The sequence below is a fragment of the Phalacrocorax aristotelis genome, chromosome 6 (genome assembly GCF_949628215.1).
Source record: "Phalacrocorax aristotelis chromosome 6, bGulAri2.1, whole genome shotgun sequence".
NCBI classification, from domain to species: Eukaryota; Metazoa; Chordata; class Aves; order Suliformes; family Phalacrocoracidae; genus Phalacrocorax; species Phalacrocorax aristotelis.
This window is the reverse complement of record NC_134281.1, coordinates 6385604-6410230: the sequence shown is the minus strand read 5'-3', so window position 1 is coordinate 6410230 and position 24627 is coordinate 6385604. Positions and strand designations below refer to the sequence as shown.

At 45.6% G+C, this 24627-nt stretch overlaps 1 protein-coding gene across 5 annotated transcripts in view; it reads left to right on the top strand.

Annotated features, from left to right (window-relative positions):
• Nucleotides 1–1080: 1080 nt before the first annotated feature.
• Nucleotides 1081–24627, top strand: part of MITF (melanocyte inducing transcription factor) — a 111504-nt gene continuing 87957 nt past the window's right edge. For 4 of the 5 annotated variants that reach the window (XM_075095679.1, XM_075095678.1, XM_075095677.1 and 1 more), the window contains exon 1: nt 1081–1498. In XM_075095679.1, coding sequence (XP_074951780.1) covers nt 1395–1498 — 104 coding nt within the window. In that variant the 5' untranslated portion in view covers nt 1081–1394. Of the gene's footprint in view, nt 1499–9120; nt 9299–24627 lie in introns of all 5 variants that reach the window. The other variant, XM_075095680.1, reaches the window with a different exon arrangement.

Sequence of the window (24627 nt, the reverse complement as noted above, 5' to 3'; positions counted from 1 at the left end):
GAAGAAAACAAGCAAGGCCAAACAGGATAACTTAAAAAGTCCAGAATAGGACCATGCACCCCCAGGGTCTTTGAACCTGAGGAGGGATTGACGCCATCGGTCACGGGTGCTGGGCAGGCATGGGATGTCTCTGATCCCTCACACCACCCGAATTCCCATGCCGAGACGTCCTCACCCACCCAGCCCTCCCTGGGACCTGGCACCCGTTGTGGGTACGATGGAGTACGGCAGAGACTTAACGCTGTGTTCAGAGATACTGGCTCTTAGTTTCCCAGTCCTGCAGGAGCCAATTGGGAAGACCAGGCGGCATTAAAAAATTTCTACTGCGAATAACTGAAACCCAGCTGGCTTTCAAATGTTTAATTTTATTGCACCTTTTTTGCAACGTTTATGAGCTTTTGCCTATTAATAAAGGCACATAAAGCTTGAGGGAAGCCTCTTAGAGCTATGAATTCTCATGCTGAGAACTTACTCTGGAAAGTGCAAACAGCCCTGGGACGCGAATGTCTGTCACTTTTGTACACAGCAAAATAAATTACCATAAACGCCACACCCTGCACCGCCTGTAGATCATCTCTGTTGTTTAGAATCACAGAATGGCGGGGGTTGGAAGGGACCTCTGGAGATCACCTCGTCCGACCCCCTGGCTGAGCAGGCACACCCAGAGCAGGGGGCACAGGAACGCATCCAGGTGGGGTTTGAATATTCAACCCCATCGTCCTCTGCTGAACATGACCCCACCTCGAGCTCTAACCGAACTCCCAAGGAGGCCGATGCTCGAGCCCGAAGCTGCACAGGAACGCCGCTGTGCCGCCGGACGCCCACCGCCCCCCGGCGCGCTCGACGAGACCCTTCGCCTGACGCTTCCCAGGGTGTGACCAAAAGCCCTTTGCGTTTGTATGTGCCCTCGGTGCCGCCGCCTGCGGGCGCGGGAGGCCCGCGCCCCCCTCGGAGGGAGCGATGCCAGTCCCCGCTCCTGTGCGGCTGAGGGCAGGCGTGACGTCACGCGCGGCACCTCTGGCGGCCGCCTGTCGTCAGAGCCGTGTGACGCCAGCCCTCAGGGGCGGGGCGGGGCGGGGCGGGGCGGGGGCCGAGGGAAAGGAGGGGGCGGCAGGTGGCGGGCACGGCGCGGCCGGCCTCGGCGCCCCCGAGCTGATAGCGGCGGGCGCAGCCCGGCCCGCCCCAGCCCGGCCCGGCCCTTCCCGGCGCGGCGGGGCCCGGCGGGAGTTGTAGTGCGCAGCGGGCGGAGGCGGCCCGGCCGGCCCCGGGGCGGACTACAAGTCCCAGGCGGGGCGGGCGGCGGCGCTGTGTGTGTGCGGGAGCGGGCGGCGCGGCGGGGCTCGGCTCGGCGCGGCGGTAACCTCCCGTCTCTCCCTCTCGCAGCGGCGGCGACGATGCAGGCGGAGTCGGGGATCGTGCCGGACTTCGAGGTGGGCGAGGAGTTCCACGAGGAGCCCAAGACCTACTACGAGCTGAAGAGCCAGCCCCTCAAGAGCAGGTGGGACAGGCGGCGGCCGGTCTCCCGCTCCGCCGGGCGGAGGGCGCCGTGCCCCCGCGCTGCGGGGCCGACCCGGCGCGGTGGGTCCCCGCCCGGCGCCGGGCCGTTTGTAAACGCTGAAATACCCCCTCCCCGCCGCCCCTCACCACCCCGCAGCCGCCCCCGCGCCGAGGGCAGGCGTCGTGCGCGGCGGGGCGGCCATTTAGTGCTTCCTGCCATAATAGCGGCGTTGTTGGGAGGGCCGGCCTTGTGTAAAGGGCATTGTTGGCCGTGCGGGGCCTCGCTGTCACGCCGGGGGAGCCCTGCCGTGGCGGGGGCACAAGGCACCGGCCCCGCGGTGGGCCCCGCCGCTTGCGCCCCCGTCCGTGTCCCCCGTGTTCCCCCCGCAGGTGCGGCGGCGCTCGGGTGGGGACAGCGCGGAGCTGTTGCAAGGTCTTGTAGGTTGTTTCTGAGGCTTGTTTTTCTCTTTTTTTTTTTTTTTTTTTTTTGATTTTGAGAGCAGGTTTGTTACTTGCGATTGCTTGGGGACTGGAAACTTTTGCCTGGGTACGTCAAAGTAGGCTTTTTTCCTCCCTACCCCCGAGATATAGGCGGTATTCTTATCTGGAGCGGCTGCGTCGCGTAGATACTGTCTTTAAAGGGGAATCAGGCGGTGTGTGTTCCTCTGCCTTGCCGGGTGTAAGGTGCTTGCTGTGCGTCCTAGTGCTGGAAAAAGAAAGCAAACGCTCTCCCGCGCCTCGAGCATCCACCTCGTCAGCAGTAGCACGGTTCTCCCTCCTCTGGTTCGACATTCGAAGCGCTCTGGCGGTAACAAACCCTCCATTTCATCTCAGCACTCTCCTAAGAGGTACTCAGCTGAATATAAGGTCATTGCTGTGAGTGTATCGCGTTTGTAGTCAAGTCGGTTGTTAGCTTGTCTTTATAGTCACCGTTTTTAGCTTTGAGCAATGCTCTTCGTATGGCCGTGCGTGCAGTTGAAAAATGAATGGGATGGTAAATCTTTTTTAAAAAATTGTGCTAGAATTAGCTTAGATTGTGCCGCCTGTCAGGCACGCATCAAAGTAAATGAATTTTTGATTGTGCTCTGAATGCTTCAGAAACATTGAAGGTCTTATGGTAAAAAATATTAAGAATTCTGTCACTTTGGCAAGGGCTGGCAAGTCTGGGGCCACCTCTGGTGGCCTGGCTTCGGGGCAGCCCTAGCTCACGCGGAACCTTTGGTATTGCCGAGAAATGGCGCGTGTTGTGGTGGTGATGTGCAGCCTTTCACAGCCCGACGGGTCAGCCAGCCGAACGAAAGCTGGCAGAACTCCTCTGCCCTCCAAGGTTGTGCGGGGAAGTTGCCGTTATCCAGGTAACTAGCTGGGAGCCGGGCCTGTGTGCGGGGAGAGGGCAGCGCGGGGAAGACAGGGTCACTGGTGGCGGGTCCCGGCTGTGGTGGGACCCCGCAGGGCTTTGGCTCCAGTGTCCGTGTTGCCAGTGGAGCGCAGCAGTCGCAGGGTGGATGGTGGAGCACTGGTGCTTCGCGCTGTTGTTCTGACTGGTGTGTGGGTTTTAACTGGTGTGCGGGACTTGTCCCTTCAGGGCTGTCCGCTTCGTAGTCAGCAGTTTTGTCTGTGCCTTCAGGTGGTGTGGGCGTGGAGCTTAGATACCAGCTCTGCATTTGACCTTGCACAGATGTTCCAACTGCTTTTAATTCCTGTGACTTGATGCTTTGGGAGCCGAATGCATCCATGCATTGTTCATTTCTCTCAGGGGGAAGAGATAATAAAGATACTCTGTAATGAAGCACTGGAGTATTTGGCCATCTTTTAAATGTTGACGTTTCAAACCTCCCTGGAGTGAATTGCCCCAGTATGTTCTCACCTGGTACCCTTGCAGAGCCAGCGCTGCCCACCCTTGGGGTTCAAAGGGTCCCCCATGTGAGTCATCCAGAAGTCCACATGGTGCCTCTGGCCAACATCTGTTCTGATGTTTCCGAGAGAGCTTTTTGGGTTAGGAGAGGTGACCAGCTTGCCCCAGTCAGCCTCCCTGCCCCTCCACACGTACCCATTTGTACAACAAGAGGGAGCCCCGAGGGTGGAATAACAACCTATGGTTTTTTTGGCAGATAGCGAACTGACATGTTAACCTTAGCGTGAAGCCTGCCCAGCTCACGTACCACTCTTACCTCAAGGTAGAGTCTCAGTTGTCTTCCTGGTCTTGTGGGAGAGGAAGCAGCAGAGGACCTGCCAGGTCCATATAAACCTGTCCCTGGAGCCAGGCTGATAAAACTTGATGATAACACGAGGCAAAAGTTGCTCACAAACCTGTTTGCTTCGTGATGTGCAGATCGCAATCTAAGAGGACTCCTGTAGGCCTTCAGCTTTGCTCAGGCCTGAAACCAGTCTGACTGATGATTATCAAGGGTATCCAACATCACCCTGCTGCTTTCTCTTGTGGATGTAAATCAGGAGTAATTGCACAGCAGTCAGTGGAATAGCACCAGGGCAGCGTGATGTAGTGATGGGACTGTGGCCGTGGGAATTGCTTTCTTACCATTTTCTCCGCAGCCTTGCTCTGGAAAGGTGCCCGGGGAGCAGGCAAACCAGAGGCAATAGCTGATGTTAGGAGATGAGTCTGAACAGCAATATACTCTTTTTCCCTGGTGAGAACTGCTGATTTCCTAGCAACATTTAGGGCTTTCTCTGATCTCTTTTAACCAGAAGAAGTGAGAAGCATCCCTGGCTTACTCATAGCAGCTGAAACTGTGAGTACATAGCAAAAGCCATCCAGCTCAGAAATATGTAAGAATGCCAGTGCTCTGAACCAAGGAGAAACTTTTTTTTGTTGCCTGGTTTAACTCAGCCCTGCAGATACTGCTGTCCTTCACTTAGTACAACTCTCCTATTCACTTCCTCCCATATTGCTTGTTTTCCAATATATGACATCCAGTTAAAGATTTCTCCTCTTCAGTGTGCCCTCGCAGTTACTCCATCCATATTTCATAATTCGAGCCTGCAATCCAAAGCCGCAAGGGGTCCGATAATAAAAGCTTTTTGCAGTAAATACTGTACTAACTTAGGCCAAGCCACAATTGAATGCTAGAGGCCAAGGAAAAATGTAAGCCCAGCAAAAAGCTTTAATCACAGGGGATTGAGAGGATACATGGGGCTGAGATACAACAGTTCCAACCATATTTCCTAAACCCCTCAGACTCATGAGAAGTTAGCTCCTTATGCTAAGTGCTAGATGCATTTAAGGGTTCTCTGGAATTCGCTGTGGTTGAATGTCTTTGAAAACTGAGAAGATGTTTGAGTCGCTTTGGTTTCTCCAGAGTCACTTTTCACTGTGGGAGGAAACTGGACTGGATGACTAGCCACTAACACAATGAGATTTATTTTTTTTCCTTCACATTCATACTTTATTCCTCTCCTGCCATATTCCCAAAGGATAGTAGTTTTAATTTATAAGTACATATGCTTAAATATGTATGCGTTTGTGTAATGAACAAGTAAATAAGGTTTCTTTTCTGTTACAAGCGGTGCACAATGAAACTGGTGGAGTTTTATTTTCAGGCAATCAGCTGAAGAAAATAATCAGTTATTACCAAAAGTAAACACAGATCCTGACGTGCCTGCACGCAATCATCAGGGCGCTGTAGGCTTAAGTTACATCATGCTACTAATGTGGATTCTGTAAATCATTTGACTTATCAAAGCGATGTTCTGGGTACCAAACTGGTACCTGGTAGTAAAGCCTTCGCAGTCTGCCTTTGCCCAGGGCAACTTGAACTAACCCAGATGTGCCAAATGCAGCAAAATAATTCTATATTAAATTGCGCAAGTGCCTGCAAATTGTTGTCAGTTGTTGTAATTTACTGCCTCACTCTTAATAAAATCACGTACCTGCAGGTAAATTACTGCTATTTGTGCTATTTTCTGTTGCCCTTTCCCAGCTTATTTATTTTCAGACTGGTTAAGAAGCACCTGAATGATGCAGTTACTGAAGTATTTTTAGTGGAAAAGATTATTAGGAAATGCTTTTAAGTTGCGTGATAGTTTTTAAGGAAGCTTATTCTTGCTTTATGAGCAATAGCATCGAGCTGTAGAGTTTGTCATTATTAAAGAAGTGATGTTTTTATAAAATTCTCATCGTTCCTGGTGTCCAAATGCTTTTTTTTTAAACGTAAGCCTTCAATGTTTTACTTATATCAACTAGTACCTGATCTCCGTCCGGTTAGGATCTTCTTTAAGACGCTCCCCACCCCCCCCCCCCTTTTTTTTTTTCTTAACTTTCTGGTGCTCTGCTAAACACTGAGATCTCGACTCAGTAAAAACGTTCCTTTTAACACACAGTGTTTGTTGAGGAAATATTAATTTCACCAGAGGCACACATTTTTAAACTGTGTACTTACTCTGGAGCCAAGGAGGACTTTTCTAAAGTGACTTAGTCTGCAGATGATCAAATTTAATTTAGTAAATGAACTTTGCAGCATGATTAAATTTGAACTTGATTACATTAGGCTTCTCAACATTGAGTTTGTGCCTTATTGGAGGTAGTCTTTTCATATTACTGCTATTTATGGATCTTATTCAAGTGTTTTATATTCTGGTTGGGTTCTGCAATGCAGTTTGTTCAAGCTACTGCTTATATCTGTTCCAGTTGTGCAAGAAGTGGAAAATATCCTTTATTTAGAACAGGTCACATGTGCTTGCATCCAGGAACCGCGTCTCAGTGTGTTTAAAAAAAAAAAAAATCTTGGAGGAACAGATTTAAAAAGTTCCTGAAATATTTTTCCGTCTGTTACAGAGGAACATTACATATTTTAAACTAAAAGGTAATAATAGCTGAGTTTAAAGTGATACGTAGGCTAGCACTGACTGAAGTCAATGGTAAAAGTCTTAACCGACGTCAGTGGGAGTTGAGCTAAGCCAAAAGTACGTCTCTATGAAATCTCTCTGGTAACATTTTTGTGAGTGAGTCAATAATCCCATGTTTATTCTGCACCTCAAATTTGCTTCACTGGGAAGTAAACCCTCGCCACATCTTTTCTTTTTGTACTCTTTTATTGTTGAAAACAGTCTTAAAAGGAAACGCTGCAATTGGATTGTCTATTGTATAAACATGTGGAGGCAATAAGTGGTATTTCTTTGTATTTCTTTATACTGGGAGCCGGTGCTGCTCCCTGTCTGTAGCAGAGTGTTTTCTATAGCGAGAGATCCTGGCTGACCTTTTCTCTTCTGCGAAGCTCTGGCTCTGTTATTTGCAGTAGGCCTTTGCTATTTAGCAAGGAAACAGAAATAGCTCATGAAATTCAGTTCAGCATTTGCTTTGATACGAACTGTTGAACATCACCTTTTTGCTTCCCGAGCCTGCTTTCCTCGGGAGGGTTTTGTTTAGCTGCCAAGCTGGTCAGAGCGCACAGATATTTTGGGGCTGACCTGCTGCACTGACTGTGCACCTCTTAGCACGCACACCTATTTTCTTTTTGTTTATTGGACTGCTGGCTGTATTAGTTGTGTGTAAGTATATACGCACCCTGCATGAAATAAATCCGTACCTTTCTGGTGAGCAGGAAGCTTCCTTGGCTGGCTACTATCGATTTACAGTATCCAGGTGATAATTTGAATCAATATATTCTTCTGCCTTTTAAAAAGCTGAAAATAAACCGATGCAGCCCTGCTGATGGGTAGCAGGGGTGCCCTGGTACTGGTCATTTCCCTGCGTGTAGTGGAGATAATTTCACAAGCCTCTGGACCAGAATTTCTGGGGCTGTTTTGAACCTACCAGTTGTCATTAACAAGTCATTGTGGAGCTTATTCTGTGCTCTGTGTGTTTTTATTTGGCACTTAGGGCGATGTATTAGAGGTCCTTTCCAGCACGGTGGTAGGCAGCGTGGCCAATTCCTGCTGTACGGTTTGGTCAGTATCTAGAAGAAAACTGGGAAATGAGAGCAGAAGAGACTTGCAGATACATTATTTTTATAAACAAATTCAGCCTTTCACCACGTTCTATGATTAAAGGTTTAATGGAAAGAAATCCATACAGCTGCTTAAAAATGAGGGTACAAGAGAAACCTGTTCCAACACTTACAGTGCTGTCCTCCGATTTCTAGGTTTGCTTTCCAAAGCAGAACATGAAGACTTCAAAAATGAAATGGAAGGAGTAATTGTCTGTTTGTTTCTGCTAAAAATTGAAATTGCACATTCGCTGTTAATTGTCTTCCGAGAACGGTCTGCTGTTTCAGTGCTGAGAACAAAACCAGAGTCCAACTTCCATTAAGCTGGTCAGGCTCTTGGCCATTATTGTCTGTCTCGTTCTATTTTGGATTTGAAATGTTTTTGAAATACATTGGTTCTAACGTTGTTTAGTAAAATTCACCGTCTTTTAATATCACTTTTGCTGGCACAAAGACAACATGATTAAGCAGTGTGGCATGGCAGATTTTGCTGTTGCATCACTATCATATTATACTAGAACTGTGATTATTTTTTTAATAATCTCAGCAACTAAACAGTAAGATGACAATTATTGGCTCGTATGTAGTTCTACACTTTGTTTCATACTGGGGGAAAAACAGCACAGGAAAAGGAATATAGTTGCATATTTATAATATAATAATGTTACTGCTTTATCTGCAAGAGCTGTAAAAAAGCTGGTGCTACTTTGAGTGTCAAGGTTGAAATATTTAGGTTCACTGGAACCAAACACTGTAATACCATCTGGAACAGATCAGCCTGTCTTCCAGCCCATTTCTGAGGTAGAAGTTACGTGTGGTTTCCTGTGTTAGACATGCCAAGGGTCTGCTTGCTGTGGATGGGCACTAGCAGTTCCGGGGTGCCTTTTGAGAGGGCTCTGTCCCAGTATCTTTGGCCGGAATTTCAGCTTGCATGAGCCCTAGTTGTCATTGTCTCTGGGCTTCACCTGAAAATAAGTGTTTCCAAGGGGGCCTAGGAGTGTCCAAGTGAAAGAGGATGGTGTGGCTATCACTGGTACAAGTATAAAAATTGTGAAAATTGATAAGGAAGGCTTACAATACAACTGCTGGCTAATACTTTAACTACTAATAGTGCCTTTGGATCGAGCTCATTTTTTCTGGTAACATCTCTGCTGCAAGGGCTGCTGTACTGTTTGTGTTAGCAGCTTTCTGCCAAGCATGCACGCCAGGGTCTGGTGGTTTATAGCTTTTTTTTTTTTTCTCCTTTCTTCCTATGGTGGTAAGTGATTATGTAGAAACCCTCTGTAGGCTCCCCCCGCCCTGACCTGCTGCTCACAGGTGCTGCATGGACTGGACTGGCAGGTTGAAGAGCAAAAATGTGTTGCTGTGATATATAATTACTTCTTCCAGCATGAGCCAACAGAGCTGCTTGCTGTGATGATTGTTACGTATGCTGCTATGTAAAACAGAATGCAAGTTTAATGTAGGGTTCGGGCTAGTATTTTAATGTTGTAATTAACAGCCTCTAACAGTAAACAAGTTTTTTTTTTTTTTAAATCAGTTCCCATGAAGATTATTCCCTTACAATGTAGGCAGACATACATTTGCAGATGTGGAGTTTATGAATTCTGCATTGCTTGGAAAAATGAGCATTAAGAATAAACAAATACCTCTCTTTCTGACCCTTTTTCTCTTACTCTAGAATACCACAGGTACGGTGTCAGGCAGCTGGAGATCAGTCCTGCAGTTGGTATTTCACAGGGACATTTCGGCTAAGGGAAACAGTCGCGTTTGAGATGACACGGCAGTTCTCATCTCTTGGAAGAATTGGCTTCGCCCTTCTTAAATGCTCCCCAAAAACCAGTGATCTAGTTTCACAGGTACGTTTGTGCTGCTCTTTTGACACAAAATGGGCATAAACCCACCTGAGCCTGCTGCTTGGGCTGGAGTGGCTAGGCTCTGGTGCTGGGGGCTCTGGTTTTCTCAGACCATCTTATGAGACTGCTTGTGAAGAGACAACGGAAATTACAGGGAGTAGGAAGGAGGTTTGTATCCGTTCAAATTCACAAAGGCAAGCTTCATTCGTCTGTGGGCAAGGATTACATGCCTGGTTTGGCCTGTTCTTATAGTAAAGAATTTATTTAATGATGAATTTTGCAAGAAAAGGACTTTATATAGTGAAAATTAGGTACCTGGAAAGATGTTGATCAGCTTTGAGATATTTCTGTGCTGGAAGTTTGCCAAGTTTAATGTGTTTAAAGCATCGCGGGAATAACAGGTACTGTATTGTCAAAGCTTGCCTGTAACCCTGGGATGCCGAGACCCTGTTTCTTGTCGTCGCTGTGTGTGACAGCACAAAGTGCTGTATGAGTGGTCGAAACCCAGTAGGGCAGGGTTGTGGGGATCTGGAGACTGGAGAAAAGTAACAAGAAGTGGGAACAACTGGAATGTCCTGAACGAAGGGTACTTGAGGGAATGGAGACAGGAATGATGAATGATTGTTACTAATCTTAGTCCCAGCCATCCTGTTGTAACGTGGAAACACATACAGAAAATAGGAATTACTGTGGTTCTTTCTGGAGGACAGGCAGCCAGCTAGAAAACTTGGGATGGAGCTAAATCAGCTGGGAACTGTTGCAGGGTGAGAAGATGGGAGCAGACTTCGGAAGCTGCCAGATGGCAAGAGATGGGGAATATGGGCAAGGCGGGGTTCTGGTCCTGGAGCTTTAAACTGGGATGTTGGAACTGTACCGTAGCGGTGGAAAAGGATCATTGAGATGTTTGAGCGGGAGAGCCTGGCTGAGCCTGTTTTGTGCATGTTTACTATTTCCTTTCAGGATTCTTTGGGTTTTATCTAAACAAAAAAAGCAGAGAGTTTGTATAGAATATGACTGACCTTGGAAATGCTTTTTCTGGATGTCTCTCTGCATGGTCATACATACCTGTAAAGCCAACCTAGGAATACAGAGGTAGAGGGAACAAACCAAACCCCTTTTATAATGTTTGTGGACTTCAACCTGAATAAATAAGAGTTGCAACCTGAGAGAATGAGATCAGAATGATATTGAGATGTGTACACATGCAGGAGGGGATGATCTTACAGAAAAGCAAAGGGAAAAATCTCTTTTGAGCTGGTTATTGGAAGCTGGAAGGCATTCACGGACGTATGGAGCTCTTGCAGTGGGTCCCCTGGGATGCCATTAACTACTGTGTTTGGGTTTCTGCTCAGTCTAGCAAGCTTCATTTTATTTGTACCAAATATTTACAATTCTGCCCAAGCTCAGCCATGCTAAAGGCACATCCCAGGTGTCAAATCTATCTAGTAGCACAGTCGAGAAGAGTTGCTGGGATCATTTATTTATTTATTGCTGTTGTAACACAAAGGTTGCTATCTGATAAATAATTATTCCACCCTTGGAGAAGGCACATTGTAAATCTGTTAAGCTGCTCCTTTGTTTGTTAGGCTTGTGCATAATGACTTTGGAATTTAAGATTAGTAGTATGCTGTGCAACTGCTCATTTCGTGACCTCATCCTCCTGCTCGGCTCGCCTGCCTGTCCACCTGTCACATCCTGTTGGGCACCTAGGGCTATATTCATCAGGGGAACTTTGGTTTAGTGTTGCATCATCTCATTTTTATGTGTTCTGCTGCCTAGTGGAATTAAAAAACCTGTGAGGTAGTTGTTTAGGTTCCTTACAGAATGTATGAGGGAAAGGTGGCTTCAAAGAAGGCTTGTGAAAGCCAGCCTGCAGAGTGGGGGATTGCCTGAGTCAGCCAGTGAAGGGCGTAAGAGGCTGCTGGTGGTGTTGAATGTTGTCCCTTGAAGATCTGTCTGGTCTAGGTGAGCTGTTGCTAAACCTTTCTCGGAGCGACGTGCCAAAGACAGGTCTGTTCTTCCAGAGGCGAGGAAGAGCAGGTAGTATGACATCCCTCTACCCTGCTTCATCCACTCACGACACAGAAATCTTGAGTTCCAGTCCTGTCTGTGACTCAAAACGTGGGATTAAACATGTTCACCACCCTTTGGAGTGCCTACACCAATAAACCATGGGTTTTTTGAGGTGTCTCTTGCAGAAGCTAGTCTATTTTGCTTTGTATACTATTCATTGAACTGGTATGGGCAGGAGTGGCTTGGTAATGCAGGGAAGTGAGCATTCGCCTGTGGTGGTTCTCATCCTGCTCCAGAAAATAGCTATTTGTACAAAGTGGAACAGCTCTACCAAGAAGCAAGGAAGGTGTGCTCAGAAATGAGATTTTCAGCTCCATTTTCTTCTAAAAGACAGTTGCCCAAATCTCTGTAGTTGGGGTCACAGCATGAAATATGGGGACCTGCTTGCAACATGAGTGGGGATATTTGGGGCACAGGTAGTTGGAGGAAGGGAAAACATCTTTAGGGTTATGGGAACCAGAGCTTCCTGAATTGCTGCAGGAAGACAAAGAAGTGAAAGGGTGGTATGGACTCTCTGATGGTACTGGTGGCCAAAGGGCCTCTTCTGAGTGGTATATGTTGGTGAGGAAGCTGTTGGGCAAAGGTGGATATTGAGAGTGAAGACAAGTACATATCACTTCTTAAGAGTGCTTAATTTCTTAGGAATGTGAAATAGTTTGTAGTACAGCTTGAACCTCTGTGGAAGTGAGTTACAATGGCGTAAAGTAAGTAAGGCAGGAGTTGAAATAAGATTATGTCTCTAACACAAACTTTTTTTTTTTGATTTAGCATGTTGCACAATGTACGGTTTCAATCTAATTGCAAAACTATTCTGCAAGTGATAATTTGGTTCCCAGCTAATACAGCTTTTGATATTGGCTGTACAAAGCTGTGCTGTAGGAACTGCTCGCCCTGAAGATGCTGTGGGCCAGCAAGGGCTTTCTGTTTTTCAAGTGTGTCGAGTAATGTAGAAAAACGTGAAATGGATCTGCTTGTTAGGAGGATCTCAAAGGTGCTGGAGCTGCCCCTGCAAAGAAAGCAGGGCTGGCTGGAAGGGGCCTGGTGCTGCTGCTGCACATTTGCGGGTCTGGGGAGGGTCCTTCTTGCAGCCTTTCTGGTTTGTCCCAAAGTAATTGGGCCCCCCTGCCTTCCCAGCAGCCTCCTGCTTTCTGGGAGAGAGCGCTCTGAGTAGGCAGTAATTACTATCTTTCCAAAGGAGTCCTCGTTTGTGGAGGAGACTGTTAATTATCTCTCACTTAGCCTTTCTAATGAAGGTGCTTGGAAGAGTTGTGCGGGGGTACCAGGATCTCCACAGGACAGAACTTCCCTCCTCTGGGTCTGCGGTGACCTCTTGCACCGATCCAGGGTGTGTGTGTGTTCTTTGGTCTCAGGTGGGACCTTTAGGGACTTGCGTTTTGAAACTGTTGACCATTTGGCCTTTGGCCTTGCAGCACCACTTGAGACTATAAATAGACCTGCGGAGGAACAGTTCCAATGATCTTGTGTTCCCAAATGCCATTCTGCTGTGCCCAGTGTCGCGCTGCATACCAGCTCAGTGAAAGGAGGCTGGTGGGAAAAGGTGGCTCTCGAAGTCAGCTGTGACCCGGAGCACCTCTGATGGTGGTTGCAGGCTGAGCTGGTAATCCCGCCATTTTCATACCTGGAGCTTCTCCTGGGCAGCCTGGGCATTGCAGCTATTCAAGGTGGGCAGAGGCAGAGGTGCACGGAAGATGACAGATCCTGCTCTCGCAAAGCATTGCGACAGCATCAGAGCGCTATTGATACGGCGCAGTGCTCAACGGGTTACAGTGATGCTCTTCCCTGTGCCATCCTGGCTGGCTGATGTGGAAAACCAGCGGTACTGCAGGAAAAACCATATTGATGATTGAGAGAAGAAATGCTTCGGTGGTTTCTTGCAGCTCCTCCTTGCTGAAGTGTTGGGCTTGCTCACTAGCTTGTTTTCTCATTTCATTTTTGAGATGTGCTATGTGCTGGAGGATGGTACTGGTTTGTATGGTTACCAGTCTCATCCCCTGCTATCTGATAACTCCTGCCCTGTTGCTATGAAACGTTAAGTGAGATGCCGTGTGAAAGGGATGAATATCCATCTGTAACTGCAGAGATATTTTTCCATGGCTCATCTCTTGCTGATCTTTGTGATCAGTTTTCTAATTCTGCTGTTAGTGGATTTAAATTTGTGGTGTTGTCATACAACTATCTCATGTGTGCTTCCCATTTGTAATTTAATACCTTTGCATTGACGTTTATTAAATAACACAGCACAGAAAATTGCAGTATCTGTCCTTGTTGTCTCTTCTCAGTGGGGTTTTTTGTGGCAAGGGCTTTCACAACTCTGTAATCACCATTTAATCTAAGACAGTTTTTCGTGAGAAGAGCTGTAAGCTTCTCCTGTAAGAGCTACAGAATCAGACTATGCTTTGGAGAAATGCTAGGTTTGGCTGCTTGCAGAGTCATCTGGAGTGCATAGGTTGCTCAGTAGGTGCTGTTTGGCTTCTTGTAGTGCTATAGGGAACGCCTGGCTTTGGGCACTATGTGATGGACTCGCAGTTCCTCCCTTCTGCATGTAGCATGGGAAGCAATGAGCGGTCAAACCGGGAACTGTGTGCTCTTCGCTTGGTGGCACTGAGAGTTGCAGGGCACCCTTGGCAGCAGCAGGACCGGTACTCTAGAACTGCAAGATTGTATCGATTGTGTTGGATTTCTGCTGGAACAAAAATATAACAGGCTCAGCATTTGCACTTTCCACTTGTGTATTGTTTTCTCTTTATTTTGTGTATTTAGAAAATGCTATGGTCTGCAAACTGCTGGTTTAGTATTTTCTGTGGAATGAAAACCATCTGGATAATTTAACTGAATTTTATCAAAGTTTTGAGTAACAAGCTCTTTTCTGTTTCCTGGTGCCTTGTTAGATGAAGATGAGAATTCAAGTTAAAATTCAGGGAGCTAACTGTGTGCTGGTTTATGACCTGGAATTTTAGAAACAACTTGGCCTTGTTTGAAGATGTAAAACTAATAAAAATATTAAAATGATAGACAGTTTCTCCCAAAAGCATTCTTCCTGAGCAAATGCCTGCCCTAGGCTCTCAGCCCGCCAATGCACTTCGAATGCTTGGCATAGTGAGAGCTGCAAGCTAAAGAAAGCATCCAGCATTCATGCCGAGGCTTCTTTGAAAGAGATCAGACTTAAATGCCAGCTGAAGTTAAGCATATGTTTAAAGACTTCCCTTGATCAAACCTCCGTTCAGCAAAACGCTTCCACGTAGTCTTTGTTTCAGAATCCTGAATAATTCCATTGGTTTTGTACTCGTAGGTTTAAACTTGTTGCAGCCCCAGGGCTGTAACAAACACGGGAGCGCTCTGCCCTGATTCAGCAAACCCTAAGCACATGAACCGTGCTGCTCAAGACTTATTTGTTCTTAAATTTCAACTCATGGTTTGAATACGTTGCTGGATTGGGAGAAGAGCGTTCCGTGTCTGGCAGGCTGTTAAATCTGATGTACCTTCGAGCCTGACACTATGATTTTAATATATTCCACTTTTGTTGAAATACTACTTGGAAAAGTAAAAAATCCCACCGGAGAAAGATAAATGTAGAATCTTTTCAACATGAGATACAGAAGTAACTGAGTTTAAGTGTAGTCTGTTTAGCAGAGGAAGAGAATTATCAGTCAGATTTCTCTATCTCCCCCTCACCCACCCCCAAAAGACTTGACTGCCCATATAGTTTCTGGTGTCCTGATGACAGACTGGGCTTATAGGTTTGTGGGTTTTTGGGTGGTGTGTTTTGTTTTGGTGTTGGTTCGGTGTTTTTTTTTTGTTTGTTTGCTGGTGGTTGTTTTTGGTTTGTTTTTTTTTTGGTAGCGAGGTGAAGGAAAGTGATGAAGTTCTTGGTGTTGCAAAGTTGTAGGCATTTGAGAGATGAGTATTTAGATTTCCACATGCTTCAGTCATGAAGAACAGTCCCTTGAGCACTTGTGTGTGTGCCTGTGCCTGCTGTGGCAGGGAGTGCTTGTGTGTGGCTCCTCTGTAAAAGGAGCGGAGTATGACTGCAGCTTTCTGAATCCAAACTAGGCTGTTCTCAAAGCCAACCAAGTTGTTAGTCTAGTATGGGGTGTCACACGGACAGGTTCTGAAAATTCGGAATAGGGTTGTTTTGAACAGTCTTATGTTTTTCCCAGTGGTTGTATAATTGCAGAGTCATTGAGGTGACGCCTCTGGAGTTCTTGTCCAGCACTGCTGCTCATCACATTGAGTAGGTTGCACAGAGCCATGTCTCAATGGGTTTTGAGTATCTCCAAAGACAGACTCCACAACTTCTGTGGGTGACCTGTTCCAGTACTAATGACGCCCACAGTAAGAGAGTGTGGGGTTTTTTGTTGGTTTGGTTTGTTTTGTTTGAGTTACACAACTCATTCATACTGTTTTGACTTGCATATCACAGTACGCACAAGATGAAGTATGCAGGAGGCTGCACACCTCCTCCCCAAATTGCACTTCTTCAGCTTTGCTTTCCTAAGTAAGACAAGGGGAGTTACTGCTTATCTAAACTGTTGCATTTGTCCTAAAAGCAAGTGATTGCACAGGGATAAAGACCTCCTGGGCAAAACTGCATCATTTTCAGTCTTGGCTCAAAGGCTGCCAGGTTTTCTTCCTCATCTTGATTTAATCTTGTTTAACACAAAGTAGTTTGTTTTGTTTTTTCTTTTTTTTATCTGTCATTCCACATTGTGGATGGATGCAAAGCACCCTACAACATAACATTACATCTAATAAGCACTTCAGCTTCAGTGCAGAGGTTGTGTCCAGTGCTACAAACTGTACCTTGGTGGTGTTTGTGCAGAGCATTTGACAGATGCTCAACCATTGCGATGTTATCTTGGCTGTTTAACACGTATAATAATTCCATGAGGCTGTTGACTAAAATGTTCCAGTTCTTTGATGCACCAGCACTAACTTGTCTGCTATGTATTCATACACTAAAGTCAAAATTACTCCTAAAATAGTAAACATGAACTTTGGCCATTTCATGCTCTGAGGTGATTCTAGAATCAGTTCCTCAACGTGCTGTGCACAAAATGCCTTTTTGTAACCTGCAACTGCGTCTGTGTTCGTTGAGACACTGTACAATACACTTCTGCCAAGCTAGATTAAACTAATAGCACATGGGATTGAGTACCTAAGCTTCAGTCAGGACTGATCTCGCCTTGCCTGTCCTGCGCCATGCAGTTATCTAGGACTACAGTTTTCTGCAGATTGCTTTAGGCAGCTTCAAGGACCAACGGACTGGAGATCTTACAGAAAATGTTCTTTAGCATAAAAAAGGTTTACTAGAATTACTGGAAAAGTTTACTTCAGAGGTGCCTTGACTGTAGAATTAAAATTAAGTGTAGCAGTTAAATACGAATCTTTAACAACACCGTCAATAGCAAGTAAGAGTGCAGCGCTATGTGATCCCATAGCAGTCTTGCTTGATTCGCTTGGTATCAGACGTAGAAATGGATGTGTGCTGACTATATAGTCCCCAGTTTGTATTTTCTGAGGCTGCATTCATTTCTCTCTACTGTCAAGCTCTGACACGTTTGGGTAACTGAAGCTGACTGGCAAGAGTGAAACATCAAGTATAAGAAATAAACCATGTTTACTACTCCCAACTTTGTTCCTTTTGCATTTCCAATAACTATTGAGAAATGAGTGGAAAGGTAAGGGTGCTTTCCCAGAGTAGCACTTTCTGGGGAAGAGACTTGATTACTTGTTGCCATCTGGAAGCCCCAGGCAAACCTGAGACCCAATGGTATCAACCGTCCTTCTTACTTTAAGTTTATAGATGAGGATGATGTCTGCATTTAGGCAGTCCTTTTGGGCTTTTCTCACACAAATGAGTGACTTTGGATGGTAAACAGTGTGCAGCAATAGCTTCACTCCCAGGATGCTGTAAGGCTTAGCTCTTAGGTGCCTTGGTGACAACATTAATACCATGTGAATGTTAGATCTTGGCAGATTTTGGCTGTAGTTTTTGTTTTCACCTGTACTTGCAGCGACGGCTCTTTTACCCCATCGCTTCTGTTTGTCTCCCCTTGTTTATTCTGAGGCTCAGAGGTGTGCACAAGGGAGATGAGGAGAAGAAGGTAGGGGGAGAGGTCTGTACATCTGCTTACAAGGCCATCTCAAAATGCCATTTGAGTATCTCACTGCATATACAAGATTCGGGAGCAGGAGGAGTCCTGTCCTCTGTCAGCTGGGTAAAACATGGGGTCCTGAGAGGTCTTGCTGTGTGAGCTGCTGCTTGAATAAAGCTGTTGGGGCAGTTTAACTCTGCAATGCTTGACTTGAATTAAGTTGTCAAGTTTAGCATTGCTTTAGGCATTAATAGAGTTTTACTCTCACTTAAAAATCTGGTTTAGTAATTAACCTCCATTTTATTCTGGAGTTCAGAAGGTGCTCATTTAGTGGAGCAAATCTAATGTCATGTGAATTAAAACATGAAAGATCTTCAGTAATGAGAAACTGAAACAGGGTAGTGCAGAAATTAGATTATATGCAGTTTACAGGGAGCTGTGCTAGATGTTGAGTTCTTAATAAAAAGGATTTTGAAGGCACTGCCTTTCCTTAACCATGCAAATGCAGAGGTATGTTCTGAACTAGATTGGGAATTAGTAATGGAGTTGGGATTTCTGTTGCTACACACTGACTTTTTGTTGCACTCAGGTTTATTGTACAGCTTTTTCTGAAATCTGGACACTGGATGGCTGTGACAGTACGACTGCTAGAAGGTGTGAGGCATTCACAGAGGCTGGAAGAGAAGTGTGTAAAGACGGAGGGACCCCTGGTTCAGCTGGGCGATACAGACTAATAGTTGAGACCCCCTTCTCTGTTGTAAGTGAAGACTGACAAACTCCAGCATATTCTGCTGAGTTTCTTGTTGGAGAGAGGCACAGAAGGATGATACACAGAAAAAGAATTAAACCTGCAGGCAGCAGAGTTGCTTCACAAAAATTGGCCTGGCCTTTATGACTTATTTGGTAGAGTTCTTCATACTGCTGTGCCCATATTTTACATCCTTCCATAGCCATCACTATTCCAAAGAAAAGTGGTCCCCAGCTCTTCTGGAAAGAGGTCTGTTGAACTACTCCCAGCATTGGAGTGTAGCTGTGTGCTGCTGCTCCCCTCTGCTAAAGCAGAGCTGTTATGCAAGGGGAAACAGGTTTAATTTTCCCCAGAAAGTGTCAGGCTTATTGCACATATGCGTGGAGTACGTGCCAGCTGGTAAGTCCCATGCTTTTCAGAACTGGACTGCTGGCATCCCACCAATTCGTATGGGCTGGCTTGCCTTTGGATATAAGGTACAGGCCTGCAGACAGCCTGGGAAAATGACACCAGTTTCTGCTACCCAGGGGTTTTGGGAGACTGCAGAGATAAGGGGCAGCTTTCCTCTTTTCTACTGAACATCGCATGCACAAAATGTTGTTTACGCATCTTTTTTTTTTGGTCCGGGTACCGGGGACTGTGTAAGAGCGCCAATTCAGAACGTGAACACAAAAGCATTTGCAGAGCAATAGTATCTATGGTGCTTTTGCCCTGTGATGTGCATTCTCATGTTAAAGTGCACTTCTACCAATTCTTTGGTGTTGTCTACTCCAGTAGATTTCAGAGGCCAAGATGCAGGAGGTATTTGCAGGAATGTATTTGCCCAGCCATTTTCTCTATAGCTTAGATAGGTGGAATCAGGGGCTTTGTCTTGTTTATCATTTGGGTGATTTAAGGGAAAAAATAACCACTTATCACTTACTTAACTACTTTATTTCCAAGGCAGTGATGCGGGGTAAAAGTTCACCGTATGAACGCCACCAGAAGGACTATGCACTAGGCAGGGTGTGGTTTTGTGCTACACCTGACCTCCTCTGGCTGCAGGCTGCTGCTGGAAGGTATGGCCGTGCCCATCTGTGCCTTGAGTCCTGCAGCCCATGAAGGAGCTGGCTGCTAAATGGCTGCAGGGAGAGTTGGTTTATCTCACTGATTCAATGGGAAAAGACCACACATGCTCAATAAAAAAAAAATAGTGTTATGTCTGCCTACATAACTGACTTGTGCTACAGCCACACAGTTACAAGACCCAGCCCAGGGGAGGGTTGGGAACCAGGGCTGTGGGAAGGCAGGACTCCTTCTGTAGCAGCTTGCAGTTATGTTGGGTCAGATGGAGCACAAAATCTTACTGCTGACCTTATAAAAATATGGTAAAAGTGATGTGTGAGTTGTATGGCTGGCATGTGGTTGGTTTTCTGTATGTGGCTGAATTTTGCTGTCTTAAAACCAGCATTTTAGTAGAAAGCGTGACAAGTACCATGTCTACGTTTAGTGACATCTTTACCAATGAGTCCAGTTTGATGACTTTATATGGCTGATTCTTAATGGACTGAATCTCTTAAATGAATGAGCAGTGATGCCAGCAGTCTGGTAACCTGCCCGGACGCTCTTCTTGAGCTTTATGCTTACTCCATAGGAACCATGTCCCAGATATACTGGCTTACCGAGCTAATAATCTTACAGCTCAAGCATAGTTTAGCTAATTCTGTGTAATTTTACTGATGTCAGCTATACTGCATTAGTTATCTGTGGGCAAAGTCCTGGTTCATAGCAAGTATGATGTAATGCAGGTTAACAGCAACCTCTTTGACCGTAGACTAAGCTAAGCTGTCTTAGTACGTGTTGGCTCTCGTCTAACAGCACACGTGGCTGCTCACTGCTCAGCTGCTGCATGGTGACTTGTTAAGCTAAGGTATTTTGATCGGCTGCTTGAGTCCTCCTGCCACAATTGAGAGCTGGAATCACTTGAGTCGACTGCAGCTGTAACATCCAAGTCATCCTGTGTTAATCTGTATTCCATGAAAGACAGAAAATGTAGATAATGGGTGAAACAGGATTAAATTCTTCCAGTGTGTAGCCACTGCTGGTGACTCTGGAATACTTTGACAGGGTTCACATCTGTGTTAACTTTCAGAAGACAACATGAAGCTATTATGCAGTTACTACCCACTCCAGGATCTGCACATCAATTAGGAGAGGCTGCTTACTCATGCTCCTCAAAAGTTGTGCCAAAATAGCTATTACATTATGTCAGAGCCCATAATTGTTCAGGATGAAAATAATCAGAATATAAACCTTGTTTCTCCTCAGCAGCTTTGTATACAGACCTAGGACTTTGATACAGGGTACTTTGGAGCTGTACTGGTTCAAGAGGGTTCCTCTGTAGTTGGCACACGTCAGGGAAATTATTATGAAATGTGAGGTTATTTTTCCAGCAGTATATCTGGGGAGCTCCAACAATGAAGTCCTCGGTAAACAGCTTTTGTTCTGCCTATTATGTCTTATTCTACTATAACACTTAGGATCCCTGCTCGGGACCCAGCATCCCGTGCTGCTGGTAGGTGCTATGTGAGCATGAAGGAAGGTGGTGGGATGCTTCACAGCAGATCTGCAATCTGAGAATAAGATACGAGAAGCAGATGGCTACAGGGGGAAACAATGAGGCAGAGCTGTCAGTGTGATGGCAAGGAGTCCTAGCGCACCCACTGCCTCGCTGTTGTCAAAACCCTGGTCGGTGTCCTGCCCAGGCAAGAGCTCTTGAGGCAGGCTTGATGGAGGATGGCAGGACAGGTATGCCTGGAGGTACCCCTGAGGACCTCCCTTTGTAAATGGGAGAAAGTGCTGAGGTAGAGGTTCTTGGAGAAATATGGTATTGTTGGTGACTGATTTGCGTTTCTAATCAAGCTTTGGGAGCCTGTGGTTCTGGACCCCAGCCCTGCCTCCTCGGTTAGTCAGTGGCAGTTTACTGTGGCCCAGAGATTCGTGGCAGCAGAACCTCGGGCAGGAGTAGGGTCTCAGTTCAGATGTGACTTGCCAAGGAAGTAGTGTCTGTGGAGAAGTGACAAAACCTGTTGTGATGAAAACAGAAAGATATTGGCTTGACTGATGCTTCTAGCCTTAGACAGGAACCTGGAGGTCTGCCTCTTGACCTTCCAGACTATCCTCATGTAAGAGCTACTTGGGAGCTCCTTTTTCCAAATAAGAGACAGGCTCAAGTGTAATCCCATGAATTATTTGTACAGTGCAACACACAACTTGTATGAGGATTCTGTAGAGGAAGAAAGTACTGTCCCACCGATGGGAAGGCTAAGGAGTGTTCTATAATTCTTGATCCTAATTCACAGTTTTCTGTCTGTTTTGCCAAATACCTTGTAACGCAGGGGAAACGATAACTTGGAAAAGATGCTGTGTAATAAAAATAGAAGCGCTTGCTCCAATTTCTCCATATGTTATAAGCTGGATTTTCAGGCAAGAGATTCCAGAAAGGTGTGCCAACCGTCTGAATACCTGCTTAAGCTGTGGCCCTCTTTCCATGAAAAAGCTGTTTGGGTTAGAGATGAGGGTGAAGTCATTGGGAGTGTTTGGTATCTCTGTGAATTGGATGTGATTGTGTGTGATTTTATTAGAAGAAATGAAGTATCGTAATTCCTGAGGTACTAGCAAGGTTCTTGCTTTAGGATTCCCATCTTGCTTCCATTTATTTCTTCCCTATTGGAAAATTCATAGTGAGCAAATAAATTTGTCCTGTTGGAGGCCATCTGGAAATAGCCGTAGCAGGCCGAGTTATATATTGTATTTGATAAAAGCTTTTCAAAGACCCTTTCTCTGGGGAAAGGGAGGATAGAGGCCTGGAAAAAGATTTAATAGGAAAAACAGACAAGGAGATTAGAGTTCAAAAAATATGAAATTAGGGTAATGTGTTCATTCAGAGAAAAACACACGGAGAAGTTTGATTATGATTAAATACAAATGCTGAAACATCAAAATGGGTTCTAGTCAATGGCTGTTCCCTTGGTTTATTCTGTCCCCTACCAGTTAATGTATATAACCTCAAGATGCAGGCCACCTTTCCATCATTTGACAAGATAGTAACCCGTGTTAAAATAAAAGTAAATACACACAGTGCAATTCTGTAGGTTTGCACCTGGAATATGGGTACCAATCGGCCGAGCTCTGGCAGGCTGGATGCCTAGTTCCTTCTTTCTCTGGTTATTTCAAAAACCAGGAACAACTCATCCAAGCCTGGACTAATGAATCACTGCAAATGCTTGATGTGTTGGCAGCTACATGTCACCCAGCTTCACACTCTGTTCTGCTGCCATCGTTTTAAGAAACTAGTGGAAAAGTTGTGTCTGTCCGTCCGCTCCCCCCCACCCCCCCCCCCACCCCCCCCCAAAAAAAAAGGCACCAAAAAATCCCAACAAACCAACAGTATATCCAAAGATCTGGGAATTAGTATACATAACCCTCCCCCAGTTTATTTCTACCAGGCTGTTTGGGTAGGCCTTGATATTAGTTCTAGCTGCAGAGCAGGTTTTAGTCAAGATATCAAAAGCTTGGATATCGCTTACTCTGAGTAGATAAATCAGCCCATTAATCCAGAACTGATGAAAAAAAGCACATCTGAGTTAGGAGCACTCAGTCAAAGAAACCAAAATCTCAGAGTCCTTAAGAAAGAGCTATATGGTGCCTTGCTTTAAATGGGGTAATAGTCATTATTCTGTCAGTCACATTTATTAGCTTGATTTAGTATTGATTTAGAGGTCTCTCATGCCAAGCTGTGTTCATCCTTGCATGTACAGGAGGTTTGCTTATTCTCCTAATGTATTAGCTCTTAGATTGACTGAAATCTTTACTTCCATCAAGTATTTGTCATATTTTATTTGACTCAAAGGTCCACGTCATGACGTACTTCTCTGTACGTGTTAAAACAACTTAGTCCAATACTTCTAAAAGGCTGCCTGTCTTTGGGGGAGCAGAGGTCTTGTGAGGGTGATCTGCTCCCCTCAGGTTGGCGGGAGTAGGGGTTGGTAGGGAGTATTGAACTTTCAGCACAGAAGAAACAGAGAGTCATGAAGGTGTGCAGTCCTATTCTGACCAGGTACCTGATGGACCTTTGATTTTTTTCACCCCATACCCCTGCAACACCTTGACCTGTTGCTTTCTCAAGCAGACCACAAGTGGCGTTGCAGGTGAGCCTGGCCAGAGAAGGAGTTCCCATTTTACAGAGGGGTGAAGCCAGGGACGGTGTTTTAGCTGAAAGTCACGAATCGTGCCTTTCCTTCAAATCCAGAGGAATGGTCCCCTTCTCCAAGAACTTTAAACCTTTTCCATTATTTGAAAAGTTGCCCATGCTAGCGCTTCTGCCTTTTCTTTTTCTCAATTTCTGCAATGTCAGGAGGAAAAAAATAAATCTGTAATCCAAGTAATATTCTAAATATAGAAGTGCTAGCTTACAAATGAGAAATCTTTCTGATGGCTTCAAAATGGGTTTTGTAATAAAAGGAAATGTATTTGACACTGCCAGAATTTACAGTCCCACCAGAGGCTTGTGAAATAACTGCTATACCAAACATCCTGGGCTGTAATGGAGCCTGTTGACATGTACGGGTTACGGAAGGGTATTTCTGGCTGTTGCCATGAGGATGGGTTAGTAGAAAAAAAATACTTTCTTTGCGATTACTGTAGGACCCTGTCTGTTCCAACAGCTTTTAAAAAGAGCTTTTTAATAAAAGGTGATTAAAGAGGGGGGCTGTCTTTCAAAATGAGCGCCAGAATATGGCCCCTGGGAGCCAGGAGGAAGGGGTTATGAGTAAGTCTGGTGTGAGTGGTAGAGCCTAATGCTGCTTTTGGCTGTTTAACTGACTAGAAAACTGTTTCGCTGGAGTCAGTGCAACTTGCAGCCTTCCCTCCCCCGCCCCCTTTCTTTTTCTTCTTTCTCCAAAAATCTTTCAGGCTTTGACCTCTCTACAGCTGCTCTACAAGTATAGGTTCCAGCCATTCCCAAGTGGAATAATGACTTTTTTTTCATGTGATCACTTACAAACGAAGTGTTGCACGCAGGCGTCGTGGTAGTCTTCAGGTGATGTCAAACACAGAGTCTACTCTCGGCCATGTGATGAGAGTTCACCTATGGATGTAAAGGCGAATGGCTTTATTCCAATTGACAGCACTTTATTTGTAGTAATTATTTATAGGTGCATCCAGGGGTCCGGTTCTGTTTGGTACGTGGAGGCATAACCGTAAAAGTTACGTTACAAAGAGTGTACTTTTACATGATTTCCGCTTGGTCTAACTTAAGAGGTGCTGAAGATGTTTCAGGAGAGAGCGAGCTTCTGCCCAGCGTCTCGTAGTGCCCAAAAATAAAATGCTATGGGAGGACTTAAAAAAAAAAAGGC